This window comes from Myxocyprinus asiaticus, chromosome 30 (assembly GCF_019703515.2).
Source record: "Myxocyprinus asiaticus isolate MX2 ecotype Aquarium Trade chromosome 30, UBuf_Myxa_2, whole genome shotgun sequence".
NCBI lineage: Eukaryota > Metazoa > Chordata > Actinopteri > Cypriniformes > Catostomidae > Myxocyprinus > Myxocyprinus asiaticus.
Genome location: NC_059373.1, coordinates 33,075,323 through 33,094,744, shown reverse-complemented (window position 1 = coordinate 33,094,744; position 19,422 = coordinate 33,075,323). Strand labels below are relative to the sequence as shown.

General features: G+C 36.2%; 1 protein-coding gene across 5 annotated transcripts in view; it reads right to left on the bottom strand.

Moving 5' to 3' along the window:
• LOC127421521 (gamma-aminobutyric acid type B receptor subunit 1-like) overlaps positions 1-19,422 on the bottom strand; it is a 205,767-nt gene that overhangs the window by 21,402 nt on the left and 164,943 nt on the right. For all 5 annotated transcript variants that reach the window (XR_007894007.1, XM_051664611.1, XM_051664612.1 and 2 more), the window contains exons 16-18: positions 9,076-9,226; positions 3,134-3,266; positions 2,393-2,509 (exon numbers count right to left, since the gene is read on the bottom strand). Coding sequence is in view for 4 of the 5 variants with exons in the window: in XM_051664611.1 (XP_051520571.1) it covers positions 2,393-2,509; positions 3,134-3,266; positions 9,076-9,226 (401 nt within the window). In the remaining variant the exon portion in view is untranslated. The remainder of the gene's footprint in view (positions 1-2,392; positions 2,510-3,133; positions 3,267-9,075; positions 9,227-19,422) is intronic.

The following is a 19,422-nucleotide window of genomic DNA, read 5'->3' as shown; positions in this document are numbered from 1 at the left end:
GCTCCAGAGAGGGAGGTCACGAACACGTACATCAATGATTCTCTGGCAGCCGGTCTCATTCACCCTTCCTCCTTGCCAGCAGGGGCGGGGTTCTTCTTCTTGGAGAAGAAGGATGGCTCACTTCGACCCTGTATAGATTATCGGGGGCTGAATGACATCACGGTAAAGAATCGTTATCCTTTGCCATTGATGTCCTCAGCCTTCGAACTCTTGCAGGGGTCATCCGTCTTTACGAAGTTGGACCTATGCAACGCTTATCACCTTCTCATGCCCACCACGCCCTTCAGAGGGTGATTTATGCCGTTTGGAACGCAGTCTGAGTTCGACATTTAGTAGGAAATGTTCAAGGAACAAAAAGATGTCACTTCCTTAAACAGTCTTGAAATGGTCTAGATAATGTTTAAGTGTTATAGCTATAGTATCAAAACTATTGGTGTATTGTAATGTTTATCACAGTGCAACACATAGCCCCATAGATTTCCACTGTAAGTGCATTTCTGTATATGCTTCTTTTGTTTGTTTTTACAAAATAGGTGACAGTTACCTCTGAATGCCATAAATTCTGTCAAAAGATCCTAATTTGTATTAAACCAGAAAAGATGCTTCAATCTTGTGTAAGAATAAACTACAAATACAAAGTATGTATTGTTTTCTGCACACAATTCACACAATAAAATATCAAGAATTCCTCTTGTGCTTAAAATAGAACATGTCTCAAATCTTTTTTTTCCTCTTATGCTCTATAACAAATTCCAGAACCACTCTTTATTCAAATATTTCCCTTTTGTATTCTTGACAATGTCTTTGAAGAATCAACTTCAAACGTCAAACTCAACTATGCTTGGTTTATGATTGGTTTTTATTTTTATTTCAAAAAGAGAATTTATCAATATTGACTCATCAGTGAATGCAGAAAATTGAAAATGACAAAGCGGTGAATTTGTTGCCGCATTGCATATCATAGATTGTCGTGTTGTGGCAGAGAGAACTAAACTCTCTACAAGGGCATGTGACAACCTCCCCTCCAATGCCACTAGATGGACATTCATGAATACTCCATTATAGAGATTATCTTTATCTCTAAAAAGCTTTCTCCTTCTATCTTTATCTGCCTCTCAGACTCTTCCTCTTTAGTATTAGGGTTGTTTTGGCTGTGTGTATACCTGTATGTTTGATGGCATACATTAGGCCTGCACTGCAAGTTTATTTTCTCAATCAGTATTTTTTCTTGTTTTCCAATTAAAATATCTAAACGTCCTTAAAATAAGTTACATAAGCAAAACTGCAAATGATTTTAAGACATTAAAGGAATATTACAGGTTCAGTACAAGTTAAGCTCCGTCGACAGCATTTGTGGCATAATGTTGATTGACACAAAAATTAATTTCGACTCGTTCCCCCTTTAGTGAGGCACTTACAATGGAAGTGAATGGAAAATTTCTGAACTTTAAAATACTCACTAAACAATATGCGTGTAAACATGATTTTATTGTGATAAAATCACTTACTAACCTTTTCTGTGTAAAGTTATATCCAATTTTACAACTTCGTTGCCATGACGATGTAATGTTAACAAACGCTAAAACTACTGTAAAAATTACAATTTAAATAACTTTACATCTCCAATAATACATGAGTTTTAACAGAAGAATTAATGTATGTGCTTTTATAAAATTATAAGCTTCACATTTCTGCCTTAAACCCTCCATTGTAAATGCCTCAATGTAACCTTGATTTTTGCTATTAGACGAGTCTAAATAAATTTTTGTGGTAATCAATATTATGCTACAATGCTGTTGATTGAGCTTAACTTGTATTGAACCCGAAATATTCCTTTAATAAATGCTATAAAAATATATTGTTTATTGTTTGTTCATGATACCAAATACATTAACTTAAGTAAACAAATGGAACCTTAATGTAGTGTTACCCAATGTAGTGTAATATTTTTTCACAATTCTGCTTCTCAAGTATATGTACCATGTTTTAAGGATGTTTAGATAGTTTTACTGGAAAACAAGGTTAAAACAGGAGTGAGAGAGTTTGATGTGATTGAGTAACTGCTGGCTCACGATGTTGTATGGATGACTCATTGAGCTGGCTATATGATAAATGTGTTGTTTAAAGATGCTCAAGGACACCGGGGGACCCATCTCTACCAGGTCAGACAAAGAGATGGGGACAAAGCCAGAGATTGAGATAAAACCATTACAGAAAGGGAAATAAGATATATACTGTATATTTATAAAGCATAATAATCCCACTATAATACATTGATCATTCCAAAGGTGTTCTAGAAGTAAATTGTAATGAGGCTTTAGAGGGACAGATAGTTTGTCTTGAAACACCTTCAATTAACCTCAAATACACACAACAAATCTTCTCTACTCACTTTTCTCTTATCTTTCTTCTCATCCTTCTTTGTGAACACAGTGTGGACCCACCAAATCTTTGTAAACATACTGCCATAAGCCAAACTGAAGCCAAGTCCAAGTAGCCACAAACGGAACTAGAAAATAAAAAAAATAAAAAAGCAGTTCAACCAATATTTCAGCACTTTGATTTGCCAGGTGTTAATATATTGAAGGGGTCCTGTCATGAAATCTAATTTTCCTTAATTTTTTTAAATAAAAGACTTGGCCCACCCAGTCACAGTGAAGTGGAGGAAGCGGGATATAAATTGTTATTCCTAAACACCAAACAATAAAGAAACAAAAAAATTCTTGCTCCCAGAATAAAAAAATGAGAACCTGTCACAATGTAATGCAGGCTTTGCAAATAAGCTGTTATTAAAGGAAGGGGCAGCACAAACTATATTGAAACTGACAGCAAACCTGCAGCCACTGAGCTGGTGTTTGTTTCACAGCATTTACAGTGAGCGTTTACATAGAAGTCTTAAAGGCACAACAGTAAAACGAGTTAGAAAAGAAAATTGTCATTAAAACTAATTATAACACTGTTTTGGTGCAAGAAACCTTGACTAACATTGTCTGTGGGCCTCAGGAAAATAAATAAAATACTAAAATTAAAGCTTTTCTAAAGAACAGTGAAAGAGTAGGTTTCATATGCTCACTTCTATAATTAACCTACATAAATGACAAAACTACATTTCACAGAGTGCCTGACTACTTACCTGACAGACCACAGGAAACTGGGAGTTTCGTACATGTAGTCCATCAATTCCCAGAAGAAAAACAGCAGCCAGAGCCATCATGCAGCCGACTGCAGTCATGTTATTCAGGTACGGCTGAGAGTTCTGAATGTATCTTCAACATATAGATATACATATTGCTGAATTAGCAAAACACATACTGTATGTTTCAGGTTGTACGTGCATTCATGTTCAAACAGCAGGTTCATGCATGGAACACTGATGCTTATATTTGCAGGTACACAGGTACTGCAGCAGTGCAATGGTACTATGATGTATACAATGTTACTAAATGATTACCATACCATACATATACCTTGATATGGTACTCCATGGCAGTGTTATTATTGCTAAATAAAATTAAATGGTAACACTTTACAATAAGGTTCCATTCGTTAACATTAGTTAACCCTGTAAAGCCTGATATATGAAAGAATTGTCAGAAAATTCTATTTTTTATTTTTTTTTTTCATTAAACTGTTTTTAGTATCATTACACAAACTATAAAATAAATCGTAAAAAAATACAAAATAAAATTTTGCACGTTTTTTTATGTATCATATTTGGCTTTAAATGTCATTATCCTCCTGAGCCCCAGCAATTAATTTTTGTGTAGGACATTTGTTATATAAGTTTTTCTTAGCCCATACATGCTACAGTGGTAAATCTTGGGGTATTATCAGAGGACTCCCTGGGCATTTCAGAGATACCAAATGTTTGAGAGTTTGGCCATGAGAGTCCTCTCCTTGGTCTATAGATATGGATTGAAATGTATCACAGTTCAATTCAGCACATCAAATACAATATGAATAAAAAAATTTTTTCAATAAACAATTTGTATTATATGTATCTTATGCACCAAACACTATATCGTCACAGGTAAAATGACATCATAATAGCTTGTAATGTAAAATAATGAGATCTTTATGATGACAGAGCAGGCTGCATATATGAAAATACACAGAAATATTAGTGTTTTAAAAATGTTTAGTGGGCATAAATGGAATGTAATGGTGATTGAGAGATATACCTCAAAAGCATGTTGTATCATATTTGATACATGTAATTTCAACTGGCTTTTTCAATAAAATAATATTCAAAATTTTAACTAAGTATAAGTTGCTTATATTCAGCAAATACTGATTTTAAAATATCAGTAACAATATAATCATTACTGTTTCTTTTACTTTATTAAAATAAATTGTAATTTATCCCAACATAAGAGTAATTTTGTGCGGAAATCTGCAGCCAATTTAAATAGATCGATATAAACATTGAAACCACTTTTTTCATAAATAACCACTAGACGGTGCCATAAACATGTGAAACTTAAATACCATAAGTTTTTTTGGCTTTTCAGCTTGAACAGAGAGTGAAACAGGAGCTGTCAAACGTTGTGTATCATATTTGACACACACGGTGTTATAGGGTTAATGCATTAGGTATCATTAACTAACTATTAACAATATATTTTTTACACAATTTATTAATCATTGTTAATGCTAGTTAATAAAACTACAGTTGTACATTGTTAGTTCATGTTAGTTCATAGTGCATTAACTTATGTTAACAAATACAACTTTTGATTTTAAAAATGTATTAGTATACAGTATGTTGAAATTAACATTCACTGCATAAATGTTTAATAAGTATTGTTCATTTTTAGTTCATGTTAACTAATGTTGTTAACAAATGTTAACACATGGAACCTTATTGTAAAGTGTTACCAATAAAATAAAATAAACATTTCTATGAATTAATTTTATATAATACAATTTGAAACATTTATATAATATTTCATATTATTTATATTAAATATTTTTTATGAAACATGAAAATGCCACCAGATAATGAAAACATTAGTTAGCCCTGAGAAACTTTAAAAATTATACCAGATAACACATCAACTATGGCAGCCCTAAAATACTACAACTAAATATAGTGAAAAGCAAAACTTAAATGTGAAAACATGAGAAAACTAAAACTAAAATAAAACTATATTCACAGAGTGAAAATTACAGAAAACAAAAGAAATAATAAAAAATAAATATAGAAATAAAAACTACTGTCAGAGTAAAAGCTATCGAAACAACCCCCCCCCCCCCCCCCCCCCAAAAAAAAAAAAAAATTTGAAAGGAAAAGTGTTAAAAATAGAAATAAAAATAAAATGAAATAAAATAAAAAATCTAATAATACTGCTCCAAGGCACTCATGTAACATGGTTCTTCAAGTATACAATGCTACTACCACAGTACATACCATGTTTTGTACTATTACACATTCTGGTATGTTTTAAAAAAAAAATGTATCCCCTTTTCTCCCCAATTTGGAATGCCCAATTCCCACTACTTAGTAGGTCCTCGTGGTGGCGCGGTTACACACCTCAAATGGAGGACAAGTCTCTAATCGCGACCACTAGGAGGTTACCCCATGTGACTCTACCCTCCCTAGCAACCGGGCCAATTTGGTTGCTTAGGAGACCTGGCTGGAGTCACTCAGCACACCCTGGATTTGAACTTGTGACTCCAGGGGTGGTAGTCAGCGTCAATACTCGCTGAGCTACCCAGGCCCACTCTGGTTTGTTTTTGTCATAGTACTGTCAACTCAAAAAGCCAGTTCAGTTTATCTCTCACAGTCAAATAGAACTTACACAAAGAAACATGCAGATTCACTGACACACTGACACATTTACCTACACATGGCAGGATTTGTAAGTGTTCAGGGTATTGGCTTAAGCTGTCTGCTAAGAAAATCTGGTTGAAAGTGTCACTAAGTCCCTGTTTACACCTCGTATAAAGATGTGTCTCAGGTGATCTGATCACATGTGGTCAGGCGAGACACATCGCTGTTTACACCTGGTCACTAAAATGCGTCTCCTGTCATCACTTTTTTTTTGGATTTCAAGGGCAGGGTCTCTGATTTCATGACGACACACATCAGTCACTACGTCATTGTGCTACTGCATGATAATAAAGCACAAAAAAGTTATAAAAGACAAAGAAAGTGTAAATAAAACCACCACGCTGTTTCTCTCAGATGCAGCTGAAATTTTATCTAAGTACAAATGCAACATTTCGAGAAGAATTATCCATAATTTTAGTGAAGTATCTGTATTAAAGGAGCTTCAGATGTTTGTGCTTCTCATCTGTGTTTATATCAGACACACTGAGGAAGATCTGTGAAGTTAACGTTCTTGTGAATGTTTTCAGCGGTTTTCAGGGCAGCGGTTGATTGACAGGTGAGGGGGTGGAGCTTCACTGCTGTACAGGGTGCATTCATGACAGATTAGCGTTTACACCTTAAATGCAATGTGGTCACATGCGATTTTTTTGACTACCTTCGTATTTAGTTTTTGTGATCTATTCACAAAACGTTTTATAATTAGCGCTGACCACATGTGATCGATCACCAAAAACGCATATTAATACTAGGTGAAAACGGGGTCTAAGATAAAAAAATGAAACACACACACTACAGTCTAAATCAGAGGTGGGTAGTAACATACTACATTTACTCTGTTACATTTCCTTGAGTAACTTTATGGAGAAAAAATTATTTTGTGAGTATGTTTTATGGTGGATACTTTTCACTCTTACACAAGTAAATTTCTGATGAAACAATCTACTTTTACTTTGTTAAAATAGGGCAGTGTCCTGTTGTTACATTACTGGTTTTAATTGAATAAGTGTTAATAAATGCGTAATTTATTGAGATTTTTGAACGGGACTCTTACAACAGCGGAACTTCACAGCTGCACACTCTCACTCGAGTTGCGTTCAACACTACAGCAGCAAACGTGCAAAACAAACATTTCTTCACTCCACACAATGCCTACATTTTACACCAAGACAAGGATATAATTCAAGATTAAAATTGCAGCTCCAATTTAAGAAAACACAGTGAGGTAAATTTTAGAGATTGTGACAATGTGGGCTTGTCTGTGTCATGATGATGCTCATTCATTTTCAGCATCAATCTGTAACTGTGGGCTCTTATGACCTCAATTTCTAAGTTTGCATTTTTATATCAGCGCTGCAACATATCAGTGCCTACTGTATAAATCCTTGTAAACATCCGCGTTAAGTACAAATGTTTTTCCCTGCCAATCGCGATTGTGAGCATTTCTGCACGTGCAAGGTTGGTGCATGCACAGTGTTTGACAGATGCGGGCGGCTTTGTCTTATGGAAACAAGCTTCCAAACACAGAGAAAAGGTGCAATTTACCATTAGTGTACAGAACTAATTATCTAAATTCTTTCTTTAACGACTTCAGTGTATAATTAAACATTATATATATAACTTGGGACTGTGTGACATTGTTCATGTTTTTCACCATAATAAATACTAGAAAAAGGTTTCCAAACTTCTCTTCTAATTGACAGATTCGTCCAAATCTGAGAAGTGTCCTTAAAGTGATAGTTTAGCCTTTAATTAATATTTTGTCATCATTTCCCCGCCCTCATGTTCTTCCAACTCCATGAAACTTTCTGTATTTTGTGGAACCCAAAAGATGTTAGTATGAGAGTCTCAGCCACCATTCCCTTTCAAAATGTAGAGGGGAAAAAAACATGCAGTGAAAGTAAATGATGATTAAGGTTAGCATTCTGTCTAACATCTCCTTAGAAATAATTTTTCCAAAATTGAAAATTCTCACATCATTTACTCACCCTCATGCCATCCCAGATGTGTTTTTTATCTTCTGCTGAATGCAAAGATTTTTAGAAGAATATCTCAGCTCTGTTAGTTTATACTAGAATGCAAGTGAATGGGTACCAAAACTTTGAAGATCAGAAAGCACATAAAGGCAGCATTAAAGGAATTCAAATGAATCTAGTTCAATCTATGTCTTCAGAAGAGATATGAGATATCAATATTTAAATCCTAATTAAAAATTCTAAATCCACTTTCACATTCTTCTTCTTGAGTTTTTGGTGATTCAATTTTTTGTGCATATCACCACCTACTGGGCAGGGAGGAGAATTAAAAGTAAAAAAAAAAAAGAAAAGGACTTTATATATTATAAAGTTTTATATATTTATCTGTTTCTCACCCACACCTATCATATTGCTACTGAAAATCACTGGAGTCTTACTGGAGTTTTATGCTGACTCTATGTGCTTTTTGGAGCTTCAAAGTTCAAACCATTCACTTGCTTTGTGAGGACCAAAAGAGCTGAGATATTCTTCTAAAAATCTTCAGTTGTGTACTGCAGAAGAAAGAAAGTCATACACATCTGGGATGGCACGAGGGTGAGAAAATGAGAGCATTTAAATTTTTTGGTGAACTATCCCTTTAATTTTATGCTTAGAAGAAAGAAGTCATATGGGTTTGGAACAACATGGTGGTGAATGATGACAATTTCTATTATTAACAATAATATTAATAGTATTATTATTATTAATCATTCTGTAATGCATGTTAATTGTGTATCATGTACTGGAATATGAGAGAGTAAACATCCATTACATTATATGTGAAAGTAACTAGTTACTCACTACTTGAGTATTCATTTTATTGGATACTTTCTTACTCTTACTCGAGTAATTTTTAACATTATTACTTTTACTTCTATTTGAGTATTTTTTTTTTAAAGTAATTGTACTTTTACTTAAGTAAAGTTTTTGGCTACTCTACCCACCTCTGGTCTGAATGTGCTTAAAATGGTGACAATGGTGTTTTAAAATGTGTGCCATGCTATTGCTATTCTTGATGCATTTACCACACTTGACATGCCTGTTTCAAACCGGCATGCCTCTACACACACAGAATGCATAAATGTGTGAATCTGAGCCTTGGAAACACCAGGAAATTGCATGCAAGTAACACTGTGTCCTCTACACTAAACTCACGCATGGACACACAATAGAAACGTGCACACAGCTATGCAAGCAGACACATGTATACATGTTCACATCTAAACGTACCTGATGTTGCTGTTGTAAATGTTAAAGGTGAGACAAATGATCCCCATTAAAATGCCCAAGCCGGCGAAAACGGACACGGAAACGAAGAGTTTTTGTGACAGATATCTGAACTTTTGAATGACCACCGTCTGATCAGCAGGAGGACCAGAACCTAGGGGGGAGAGAGAGAGAGAGAGAGAGAGAGAGAGAGAGAGAGAGAGAGAGAGAGAGATAAATAAAAAAGGGAAACTTCTTATTCAGCTCTGCCGAAGCCTCAGTCTGTACCTCGTCAATGGCAGGGTGAGAGGGGATTCTACACCTACAGTTCAATTCATGGTTGCTCAACAGTTGATTACATGATCACATTACATAACATTAGAAAGAATTACAGATTAGACCAAAGCTGCACTGGAAAATAACTGACAGCAACTAGCCATCCCACAGTGTTTTCAATTGTAGATAACTTTACAGAAACCATTTATTCTCACAATGGAGATGATGTGAATCTGGCTGTAGAAAATATAAATTCATACAGTTTTTGATCATTTGGCAACAATATCTAACCTTAAAACCACTAAGAAAATTCATAAGCAAAAATAAGAGAATGAAAAATTGTTTGATTCAGACTGTAAAATGATGAGAAAAAATTTTGCATATTCAAAAACATAGACAACCAGATTTGCAGATTTCCGCCTTCATTATTGTAAAGAACTTAAAAAGTAAAAATACACTCAGAAACGAGAGAGCAGTACATCTAAAATCATCTAAACAAAAAAATTGAAGATCTACATATTCAAACAGTTTCTGGGTCAATTGGAATATCCTGAATACAAAGCATTATGAACAAATAAACATACAAAATAGAGATACCTAGACTAATCACTTTGAATAACCTTATTGTAAAACAAACATGAATACAGAACAAACCCAGATACATTAAAAATGTAACCATATGGAATCCACAACTGGCAAGTACCAAAATTACCCAAAAAAGAATTATTGATAAAATACAGACTCTACCAGCCAAAAAGGCAAGTGGACCAGATTGAATTACAAACCACAAATTTAAAGTGGCCATATTAAAACTCTTCAACTTCATTCTGAGTGTTGGTCATTTCCCTGACACCTGGAATAAAGGATTCATAACGTCCATATTCAAGAGTTTGGCAACCCCAACTCTTATCATTTTAAAGCCCTTAAAAACCATATAATGAATACTGAAAAAAGCCCCCTCCTTTAGATGGTCCTGAGGCTACAAAAACAGACTAATGCGACTAACACCAGTCAGCCTCAGGACACTGACACCCTCATCCAAAAAATTAGCCCTAACCGATTTATCAAAGCATAAAAAAAAATTATCTGACTTACTGGTCTGAAACAACACAAAAATAAAGTACACTCGAATGTTATTTGGCCCTAAACAGAGAATAAACAACAGAAGAATATCTGAGCACATTGAAAGACTGCAAATAAAGAAAAACAATGATGTGGTACAGCTACACTGGCTATAGAGACAGAACTGGCAGCTACACTGAATATATCAACAGAACTGGCTTCCCAGAGAGAGCAGGATATGCCCATACTGTAGCCAAGGAGATGTAGAGACAGAGCAACACTTCCTCAACATCTGTCCTAACTATGCAGAAATTCTGAAAAAAATTCAGAAAGTTGGACAATACAAAACTTCAGTATTTATTAGGTCGACCAATCAGTAATGTGCTCACAAACACCCATATTCACAAACACACACACACAGAACTCTACACAGACATTTAATAATTTGTCATTTAAAAATCTGTTAAAGAATTTGATTATATTAAAAATTGCAAATCCTTAGGCAATACATTGTAATGTCTGTCATGCGAGAGAGAGAGAGAGAGAGAGAGAGAGAGAGAGAGAGATTTCAATAATTTCAACTCATCCATCACTTTATATTAATGACTTTAGTACAGTCATAAATCTCTATATGGCACAAGCAAATAGGTCCTGTGACACTTCCATTGTAAATGCCTGTAACCTCCATTTTTGCTTTTATTTCGTAAGCCAGTTGCATCTCTGAAACCCTCCTCCTCCCCAGCACCACTTGTCTAGATCTGCTTCAACAGCAGCATAAGCAAAGATCAAATATACTGACTTGTCATTTCCATTATAATATTTAATTAGGTCAAGTTAATTAAGTATAATTAACTTATTCTAAGAGTTTTAATGACAGCAATGCACTTACAATGAAAGTTTATAGGGCAAAAAATAACGCTGGGATATTTGTTAAAATACATACTGTAACAAAGCGTACTGTATTTTCCAGAAATACAGTCACACCTGGCTATAAATCACACCGGGTCAAAATCGTGTTGTTGAGAGAGAAAAAACACATATAAGTTGCATCTCTATATAAGTCACACTGACAGAGGGTGCATCTGGCTGGCACTAGGACCCGGGAGCAGCCGCCCGACTTCCCTTCACCGGTTCAGATGTCAAACGTGCTCCGTGAAGATTACAGTACCTGTTTTTCGATTTTAAACGGGCGAATTTTCTATAAGTAATCGTGTCACTTTACCTCTAACTCTGCCTCTTTCCTTTACTCTCTCTCTCTCTCTCTCTCTCTCACACTCTTGATAAACAGAGTCTTCAGAGAGAGTTTGATAGCTATCGAATTTCACCTTTCTACCACTAATGCTTTTGAACCGATACCATCGCAGATGGTACAGACGGGTAATCAGCTGCCCAAACGGCAACAACAAAGGACAACAGGGTGCATTGTGGTCAGCTCCCTTCAGTGGATGGGCTGCACACAAAACATGAACTTGCATTGCATTCTTTTCCTGTCACAAATTGGCTGGGGATCCAACAGAGCTATCAATCTCAAGAGCTTATTTTGCTTTATAAAGTCCATCCCCTCGAGCTCAACACCACTTCTATTGGCCACGCGGTCCCAGCAGAACCCCTCACCAGAGCATCTGATAAGCGCTGCGACTGTCAATCTTAATTAGAGGTTCATGTAAGGATATCTCCCTCGTGGATCTGTGTGATATTGATTAAAGGAGAGCAGGAGATCGAACTGAATGCAACTGCTCAAGGCCGGAGATGGACATTAGAAGAATTCTGGAATTCTGGAAGTAGCTGCGCCGATCTTAAGTAAAACAGATAGTCTCAGAATGTGATATGGCACGACACATGGGTTTAAGTGGTTTGTGGAAATAGAAAGTGGTTGCTATGGTGTTTCAGGTCAGGATGTTAATGTTGCAGTGTTGCTATGGTGTTAAAATTAACTTGAGATCTGTGCGGAGGGGCGAAGTGTGCTTTGATGGAGTGCATTTATTTGCAGCTCATTGTTTTAGTTTGTTAATGCAATTCACAGATATTAGCAGTCAATTCAGGTGTCTATTGTACAAAGTGGATAAATTAAAGGGAAAGTTCACCCAAAAATGAAAATTTTGTGATCAATTTCTCACTCTCATGTTATTTCAAACTCATATGGCACCTAAAAAATTAGCCTAAAGGCAGAATGTTAGGGACTGATAGCCTCAGCCACCATTCAGTGTCATTTTATCTTTTTTCATACTATGCAAGTGAATGGTGACTGAAGTGGAACATTCAGCAACACTGCAAAAATAAAATAAATAAAAAAATAAATCTTACTATGATGAGAAGGAGGGCGGGGCCGGGCCGTGAGTGCGCACGGCCGGCCCCCAATCAGGCTACTCAGCCGAGGAGAGGGATAAAGCCGAGCCAGATGTTGCAGTTCGGGAGAGAGAGAGCCACACGCAGCTACCGTGTGTATGTTTGTGTCTTTTTACGTTTTCATTAAACATTATTTTGATGGTTCGTCTGGTTCCCGCCTCCTCCTTGCCCATTTTAAACCTTACACTTACCGAGCATTTTTGTCTTATTTTCAGGTAAAATATACACTCACCGAGCACTTTATTAGGTACATCTGTACATCTACTTATTCATGCAGTTATCTTATCAGCCAAACGTCTGGCAGCAGTGCATGATTTTTGGTGTCAGATGGGCTGTACTTAATTTCATCTATTAAGAACTGATTGAATGGTCTTTATGGCTTGGTGACTTCAGCTAAAAAGGAAAGTCGAGTCAGTTGTGCTGCATGTTAGTATATTTTGATAAGATGTAATAGACAAACATAATTTTATTTTTGAAAAACGTGCACTAATGAATCATTTACAATAAGAGAAACATATTAAGAAATTAAACAGGGTCAATTTAGATTTTTATGTTGACATCAAAGCAATTTAAGTCGACAAAGACTGTGTGTGTTTGTATGTATTACGAGTGTACATGCTGTGTGTGTTAATAATCTAAACCTGTAAGTGTAAGACTAGGAACATGTAAGAGAGGGTCTATTTTGATTTCAGATTGGCTGCAAATCAATTTAGGTTGGCAATGTGAGTTTTTGTGTTGGTTTAACAAGTGTTCATATTGTAAACATCTGAGTGTGTGTCTAATGGGCCAGAGAACTCACGCTGTTTAATACTTCTCCCTGTCTTTGATGGTAGAATCGGGACAGTATGTTGCCATGGCAACCAAGACCCATAATGGTTGCTAGAGCAATGAGGGAACAAGGTGCCGATGCAGTGGTTGTCAGGGGCGACCAGGGAGAGTGAAAGAGAATGAGCAAGGCCAGAGAAGTGGATGGGTAAAAGCGAGAGACAATGCAATAGAACATAAAGTGTAAAAAAATTATCCCATTCAAAAGGAAGATGAAGGGAGGTAATCTTCACTTTGCAGAGAGTAAGAGACGTAAAAAGAGGGGGATGGGGGGGAATGCTGAGGCTATCGCAGTTTAATTAAACTGAGCGATTGGTCAACATGTGGTGTCCAATCTGTAGCAAAGTCACCCTCTCCTTCAACAGGCCTTATTTCAGCACGTAACATCGATGATCATTTTTAGCCCTGCAACGTTGCCGTCTCCTGGAATACTCTGTCCAGGAGCATCAGTGACAATGGCAACAAGGTGAAAAGGTTGGGTTGTGATGGGTGGCATCTGTGTGTTTGTGTCCAGATAGCACAGTCTCACTAGTGGCTCAAGCAACATATTAAGGGTTATCATTCCCCATATATCAAAGGCATTGTCTGCTGACAGGCTCTCTCGTGATGTTAACTTCGATGATTTTGCATTCTTGTTTACAACATCATGATCAAGCAGGCATGATGACCATTCACCTCACTGTCATAAGGTATTGGGGAAGCTACTTTAACACTGTAGCTTGTCAATTGACAAAATACTCATAGTTTAAATTAGTTAAACTATGTAGAGTTAAGGTACCCTTTTGAAAAAGTAGTTTGCTAAACAACAAGCTACAACTACATTGAAGTTGGGGTGGGGGTAAATATCCTTCTAAATATAATGTACAAAAACATTAACGATGAGGATCTCAATTAGGGTGACATTTGATGTGGGGTGGGTAAAAATATAGATTTTCAGATTAATCTCTATCTTCATTTGAACAATCTCGATATCAATTCTTAAATCCCAAGATTGATCTTTTAATTTATGCGCAATCCTCCACTACAATGAGAGGAAATCACTCGCATTTGCGACCTAATTTTGCGCTATGCGACTAAAGTGAATATATTTGGCAACTGGCTGGTAAATGTTCATATTTCACTCACCAGTAATTGTGTAGTATAGTGGTGGATAAAGTTGTTACATGTGTGTGTCCAAAGACGAGATCCATGCAACCCATTTGTCATTGAATAATGTCTCTTTTAATACCCTTTGTGTTCTTTACAGTCAGTTGTTGATCAAAACAACTACAAAAAAACATTTAATTCTAATCATGAATTGCACAGATGAGGTAAAGTCATTCGAGTCCTCTCTAGTTAACATGCGCTCATTTACAGATGCTTTTTACAAAAATGCCGGTTTTGTTAAAGAGACAGTACCGGTTTAGCACGTTCAACAAATCGATGTAAATACTTGTAAATATTGCAAATTATGCAATTTAACAATAAATATGTAACAAAAAATAATATATAAAATATAATATCTTATTTATTGATTGAATACATTTATTTGTTCATTTGTAAAAAGCCAAATTGTGACCAAAATGATGAAAAAGTAATAAAATATAATTAGTAAAATTAGTACCCTGTATAATTAACAGCATTAGCTGGGAGATAATTTTTTTTAAATATTTAAGCAAAAGGGACATTATAAATGAAATATACCCATATAAAACGATATTGAATCAAATCTAAATCAGAATCAAATCGAGAGCTTGTGAATCGGAATCAAATCGGGAAATCTGTATCAAAACCCAGCCCTAATTTAATAGCAGATCAATTTACACTAAATACCATCAATACAATTAGAAATCATCTTAATTAAACTGAGTCGAAAACATAGAGATGAACAGCAGCATTTAATCAAATGCCATCACATTTTTTATTATTTTGTCAAATTATTGTAATAAATGTTTTGATATTATTTTAATTTATTTTTTGTATATATTTATATACTGCATATTATATACTCTATATAAAATACAGCGCATAGACTCAACTGAATCTTTCTTTTTTTTTCTTTTTTTTTTATCAGATTATTTAAATGAACAGCACATATGAACCAATTCTTTCAAATTTAGGAGGGCTCAGTGACCAACAAAAAACAAATAGCAGTTTGATGTTTAATTAAAGAAATGTAAACTGGTACTTCTAAAAGTAATCAGAAAACATTACCTAAAAAGTGTAATCTAAAAGAATTTCAGTTTGTAATCAGTACCACAATACATTTAAAAAGTAATCTACCTAACACTGCTACTTATTGAAAAAGTATCTTATTTCTGAGAAAACCACTCTGTTTTGAAAATGACTACTGTCACACCACTATTATGAGCACAAAAGGAGTTGACAGGCAAATTGTTAGCCTCAGCCACTATTCACTTTCATTTAATCTTTTTTCTATGAAATGATATTGAATGGGGACTGAGGCTGACATCTTACCTAACATCTCCTTTTGTGTTTTTCAGAAGAACATCATAAGGGTTTGGAACCACACGAGGGTACTGTAAGTAATTTACAGAATTTTAATTTTGGGTGAACTAACCCTTTAAGTTAGTAGCAATGCTTCTAGTAGTTAGTAACTCTGGCATGCCTTTCAGAGCAGCTGCAGACTAAAACAGCAACTTGCAGTCTGGTACGGTCAAGGGTTGCTGTTATAGCAATGACCTCTCAAGGGAAATATCATTGACTACTAATGCAGGAGTTAAAGGTGCCAGATACCGCAAGCTGCCTGGGGTGTAAGACAATGGCTCTCCACATCAGCAATGTGGTGGGCTCTATTCCCAGTTGCAAGCTGGGTAAATAAATGAAAATCAGGTTCCATGACAAGGCCCTCGGAACGGCTTGTGAAAATTGCAATTAGCGCATTTCGCAATGAAGACGTGCTACAGTTGCCATGGAGCTCACTGCTTCAATGAGTTTTTAATAAGCTAATAAGCAAGTTGAAAACAGAATAAGCCCACTGACAGCATGTCTGGTGAAATGGAAACGGTCATATAATGAGGGCGGTGATGTGGCATTCTACGTCAATGTTAGAAACCACCAATCCAGATTGCAATCACAAAAGCTCAGAGGATATTTTTCAAATCACAAGCCCCGTTTGGAGTCTACAAGGGTTTCAATCTCTAGTTCTCAACTAATCAGTTGCAAGTCTGTTTTGATAGGGTCAAGAACAGCAGGTAAAATCAATGATAAATGCAAATAATAAAATGCAAGTAACCATTGTCAGGCATTTTGGAGAGAAGCTAGCCAAATTAGGCACGTGCCAACATGCAAATGATGTGTGACATGCCCTAATCCACCAAACAAAACTATGCAAGGTAAAAAAAATAAAAAATAAAAATGACCTAGATGTAATGATTAAATACAGGTTCACTTACAACAAAGATAAACATAATATTTTTACTTGGGCTGTCAATTTAACATGTTAATATAGTAGAATTAATTGAAATTAACAGATTCAAGCAAAATTAATGTACTTTTAACATGGTCTGATTCAACAGGCATTGAGATGCGTTTTTCCCCAAGAAAGATTGAAATCACAATTATTTCATTACATTATAGTACAACTCCAATTCTGAAAAAGTTGGGACAGTATGAAAAATGCTAATAAAAGCAAAAATGAGTGATTTGTAAATTATAATCACCCTTTGCTATATTGAAAGCTCTACAACTACACATTATATAATGTTTTACCTTGTGAATTTCATTTTTTTTAAATGTACAGTAATTTCAAATCAGATGATTGCAACATGCTGTGGAAAGAAAGTGGAATTTTCCCCCATTCATCCATTATGTAGGTCTTTAGCTGCACAATTGAACGGGCCTTTGTTGCCAGACGGTGTGCTTAATAATGGGCCACACATTCTCAATTGGAGACAGGTCAGGACTGCAGGCAGGCCAATCTAGCCCCCACACTCTCTGCTCACACAGCCATGTACTTGTAATCCGGGCAGTATGTGGTTTGAAGTTATCTTGCTGGAAAATGCAGGGACGTCCCTGGAAAAGATGGTGCTGGATGGCAGTATATGTTGCTCCAAAATTTGTACATATCTGTCTGCATTCATGGTGTTCTCACAGATGTGAGAGTTACCCATGCCATGGTCACTGACACACCCCTGGCCCATACAGACATTGGCTTTTGGACCTGACGCAAATAACAGCTTGGATGGTCCTTTTCCTCTTTGGCCCGAATAACACGACGGCTGTGTTTTTCAAAAACACTGTTCTACTTTCCATCTAAGATGAAACCGAGCCCAGAGAAGTCGGCAGCATTACTGGACAGTGTTGATGTAGAGCTTCTTCTTTGCACAGTAAAGTCTTAACTTGCATCTGTGGATGCAGCGGCGAGTGGTGTTAACTAACAAAGGTTTACTAAAGTTATCCCAAACCCATGTTCATGATATCCATTACAGATGAATGACATTTTTTAAGACAGTGACGTTTGAGGGATCAGAGACCACGCGAATTCAGAAGTGGTTTTTGTCTTGCCCTTTACGCACCGAGATTTGACCAGATTCCTTGAATCCTTCAAATATATTGTGCACTATAGAGGCTGAAATGCCCAAAATCCTTCCAATTTGTCTTTGGGGAACATTGTTCTCAAAGTGCTGGATTATTTGCTGAAGGATCTCTTGGCAAGTTATCAAGTCTTGAACGATCCTTGCTCTTGAAGGACTAGGTTGTTTTTGGAGGCTCCTTATAAAGTTGAAGTCAGAGAACTAATTCTGTGAGTTCAAATACATTTAAACTCAGTTTTTCACAATTCCTGACATTTAATCGTAGAAAACATTCCCTGTCTTAGGTCAGTTAGGATCACTACTTTATTTTAAGAATGTGAAATGTCAGAATAATAGTAGAGAGAATTATTTATTTCAGCTTTTATTTCTTTCATCACATTCCCAGTGGGTCAGAAGTTTACATACACTTTGTTAGTATTTGGTAGCATTGCCTTTAAATTGTTTAACTTGGGTCAAATGTTTTGGGTAGCCTTCCACAAGCTTCTCACAATAAGTTGCTGGAATTTTGTCCCATTCCTCCAGACAGAACTGGTGTAACTGAGTCAGGTTTGTAGGCCTCCTTGCTCGCACATGCTTTTTCAGTTCTGCCCACAAATTGAGGATTGAGGTCAGGGCTTTGTGATGGCCACTCCAATACCTTGACTTTGTTGTCCTTAAGCCATTTTGCTACAACTTTGGAGGTATGCTTGGGGTCATTGTCCATTTGGAAGACCCATTTGCGACCGAGCTTTAACTTCTGGCTGATGTCTTGAGATGTTGCTTCCATATATCAACATAATTTTCCTTCCTCATGATGTCATCTATTTTGTGAAGTGCACCAGTCCCTCCTGCAGCACCCCCACAACATGATGCTGCCACCCCCTTGCTTCACGGTTGAGATGGTGTTCTTCGGCTTGCAAGCCTCACCTTTTTTCCTCCAAACATAACGATGGTCATTATGGCCAAACAGTTAAATTTTTGTTTCATCAGACCAGAGGACATTTCTCTAAAAAGTAAGACCTTTGTCCCCATATACACTTGCAAACTGTAGTCTGGCTTTTTTATGACGATTTTGGAGCAGTGTCTTCTTCCTTGCTGAGCAGCCTTTCAGGTTATGTCAATATAGGACTCGTTTTACTGTGGATATAGATACTTGTCTACCTATTTCCTCCAGCATCTTCACAAGGTCCTTTGCTGTTGTTCTGGGATTGATTTGCACTTTTCACACCAAACTACGTTAATCTCTAGGAGACAGAATGCGTCTTCTTCCTGAGCGGTATGATGACTGCGTGGTCCCATGGTGTTTATATTTGTGTACTATTATTTGTACAGATGAACACAACCAAAT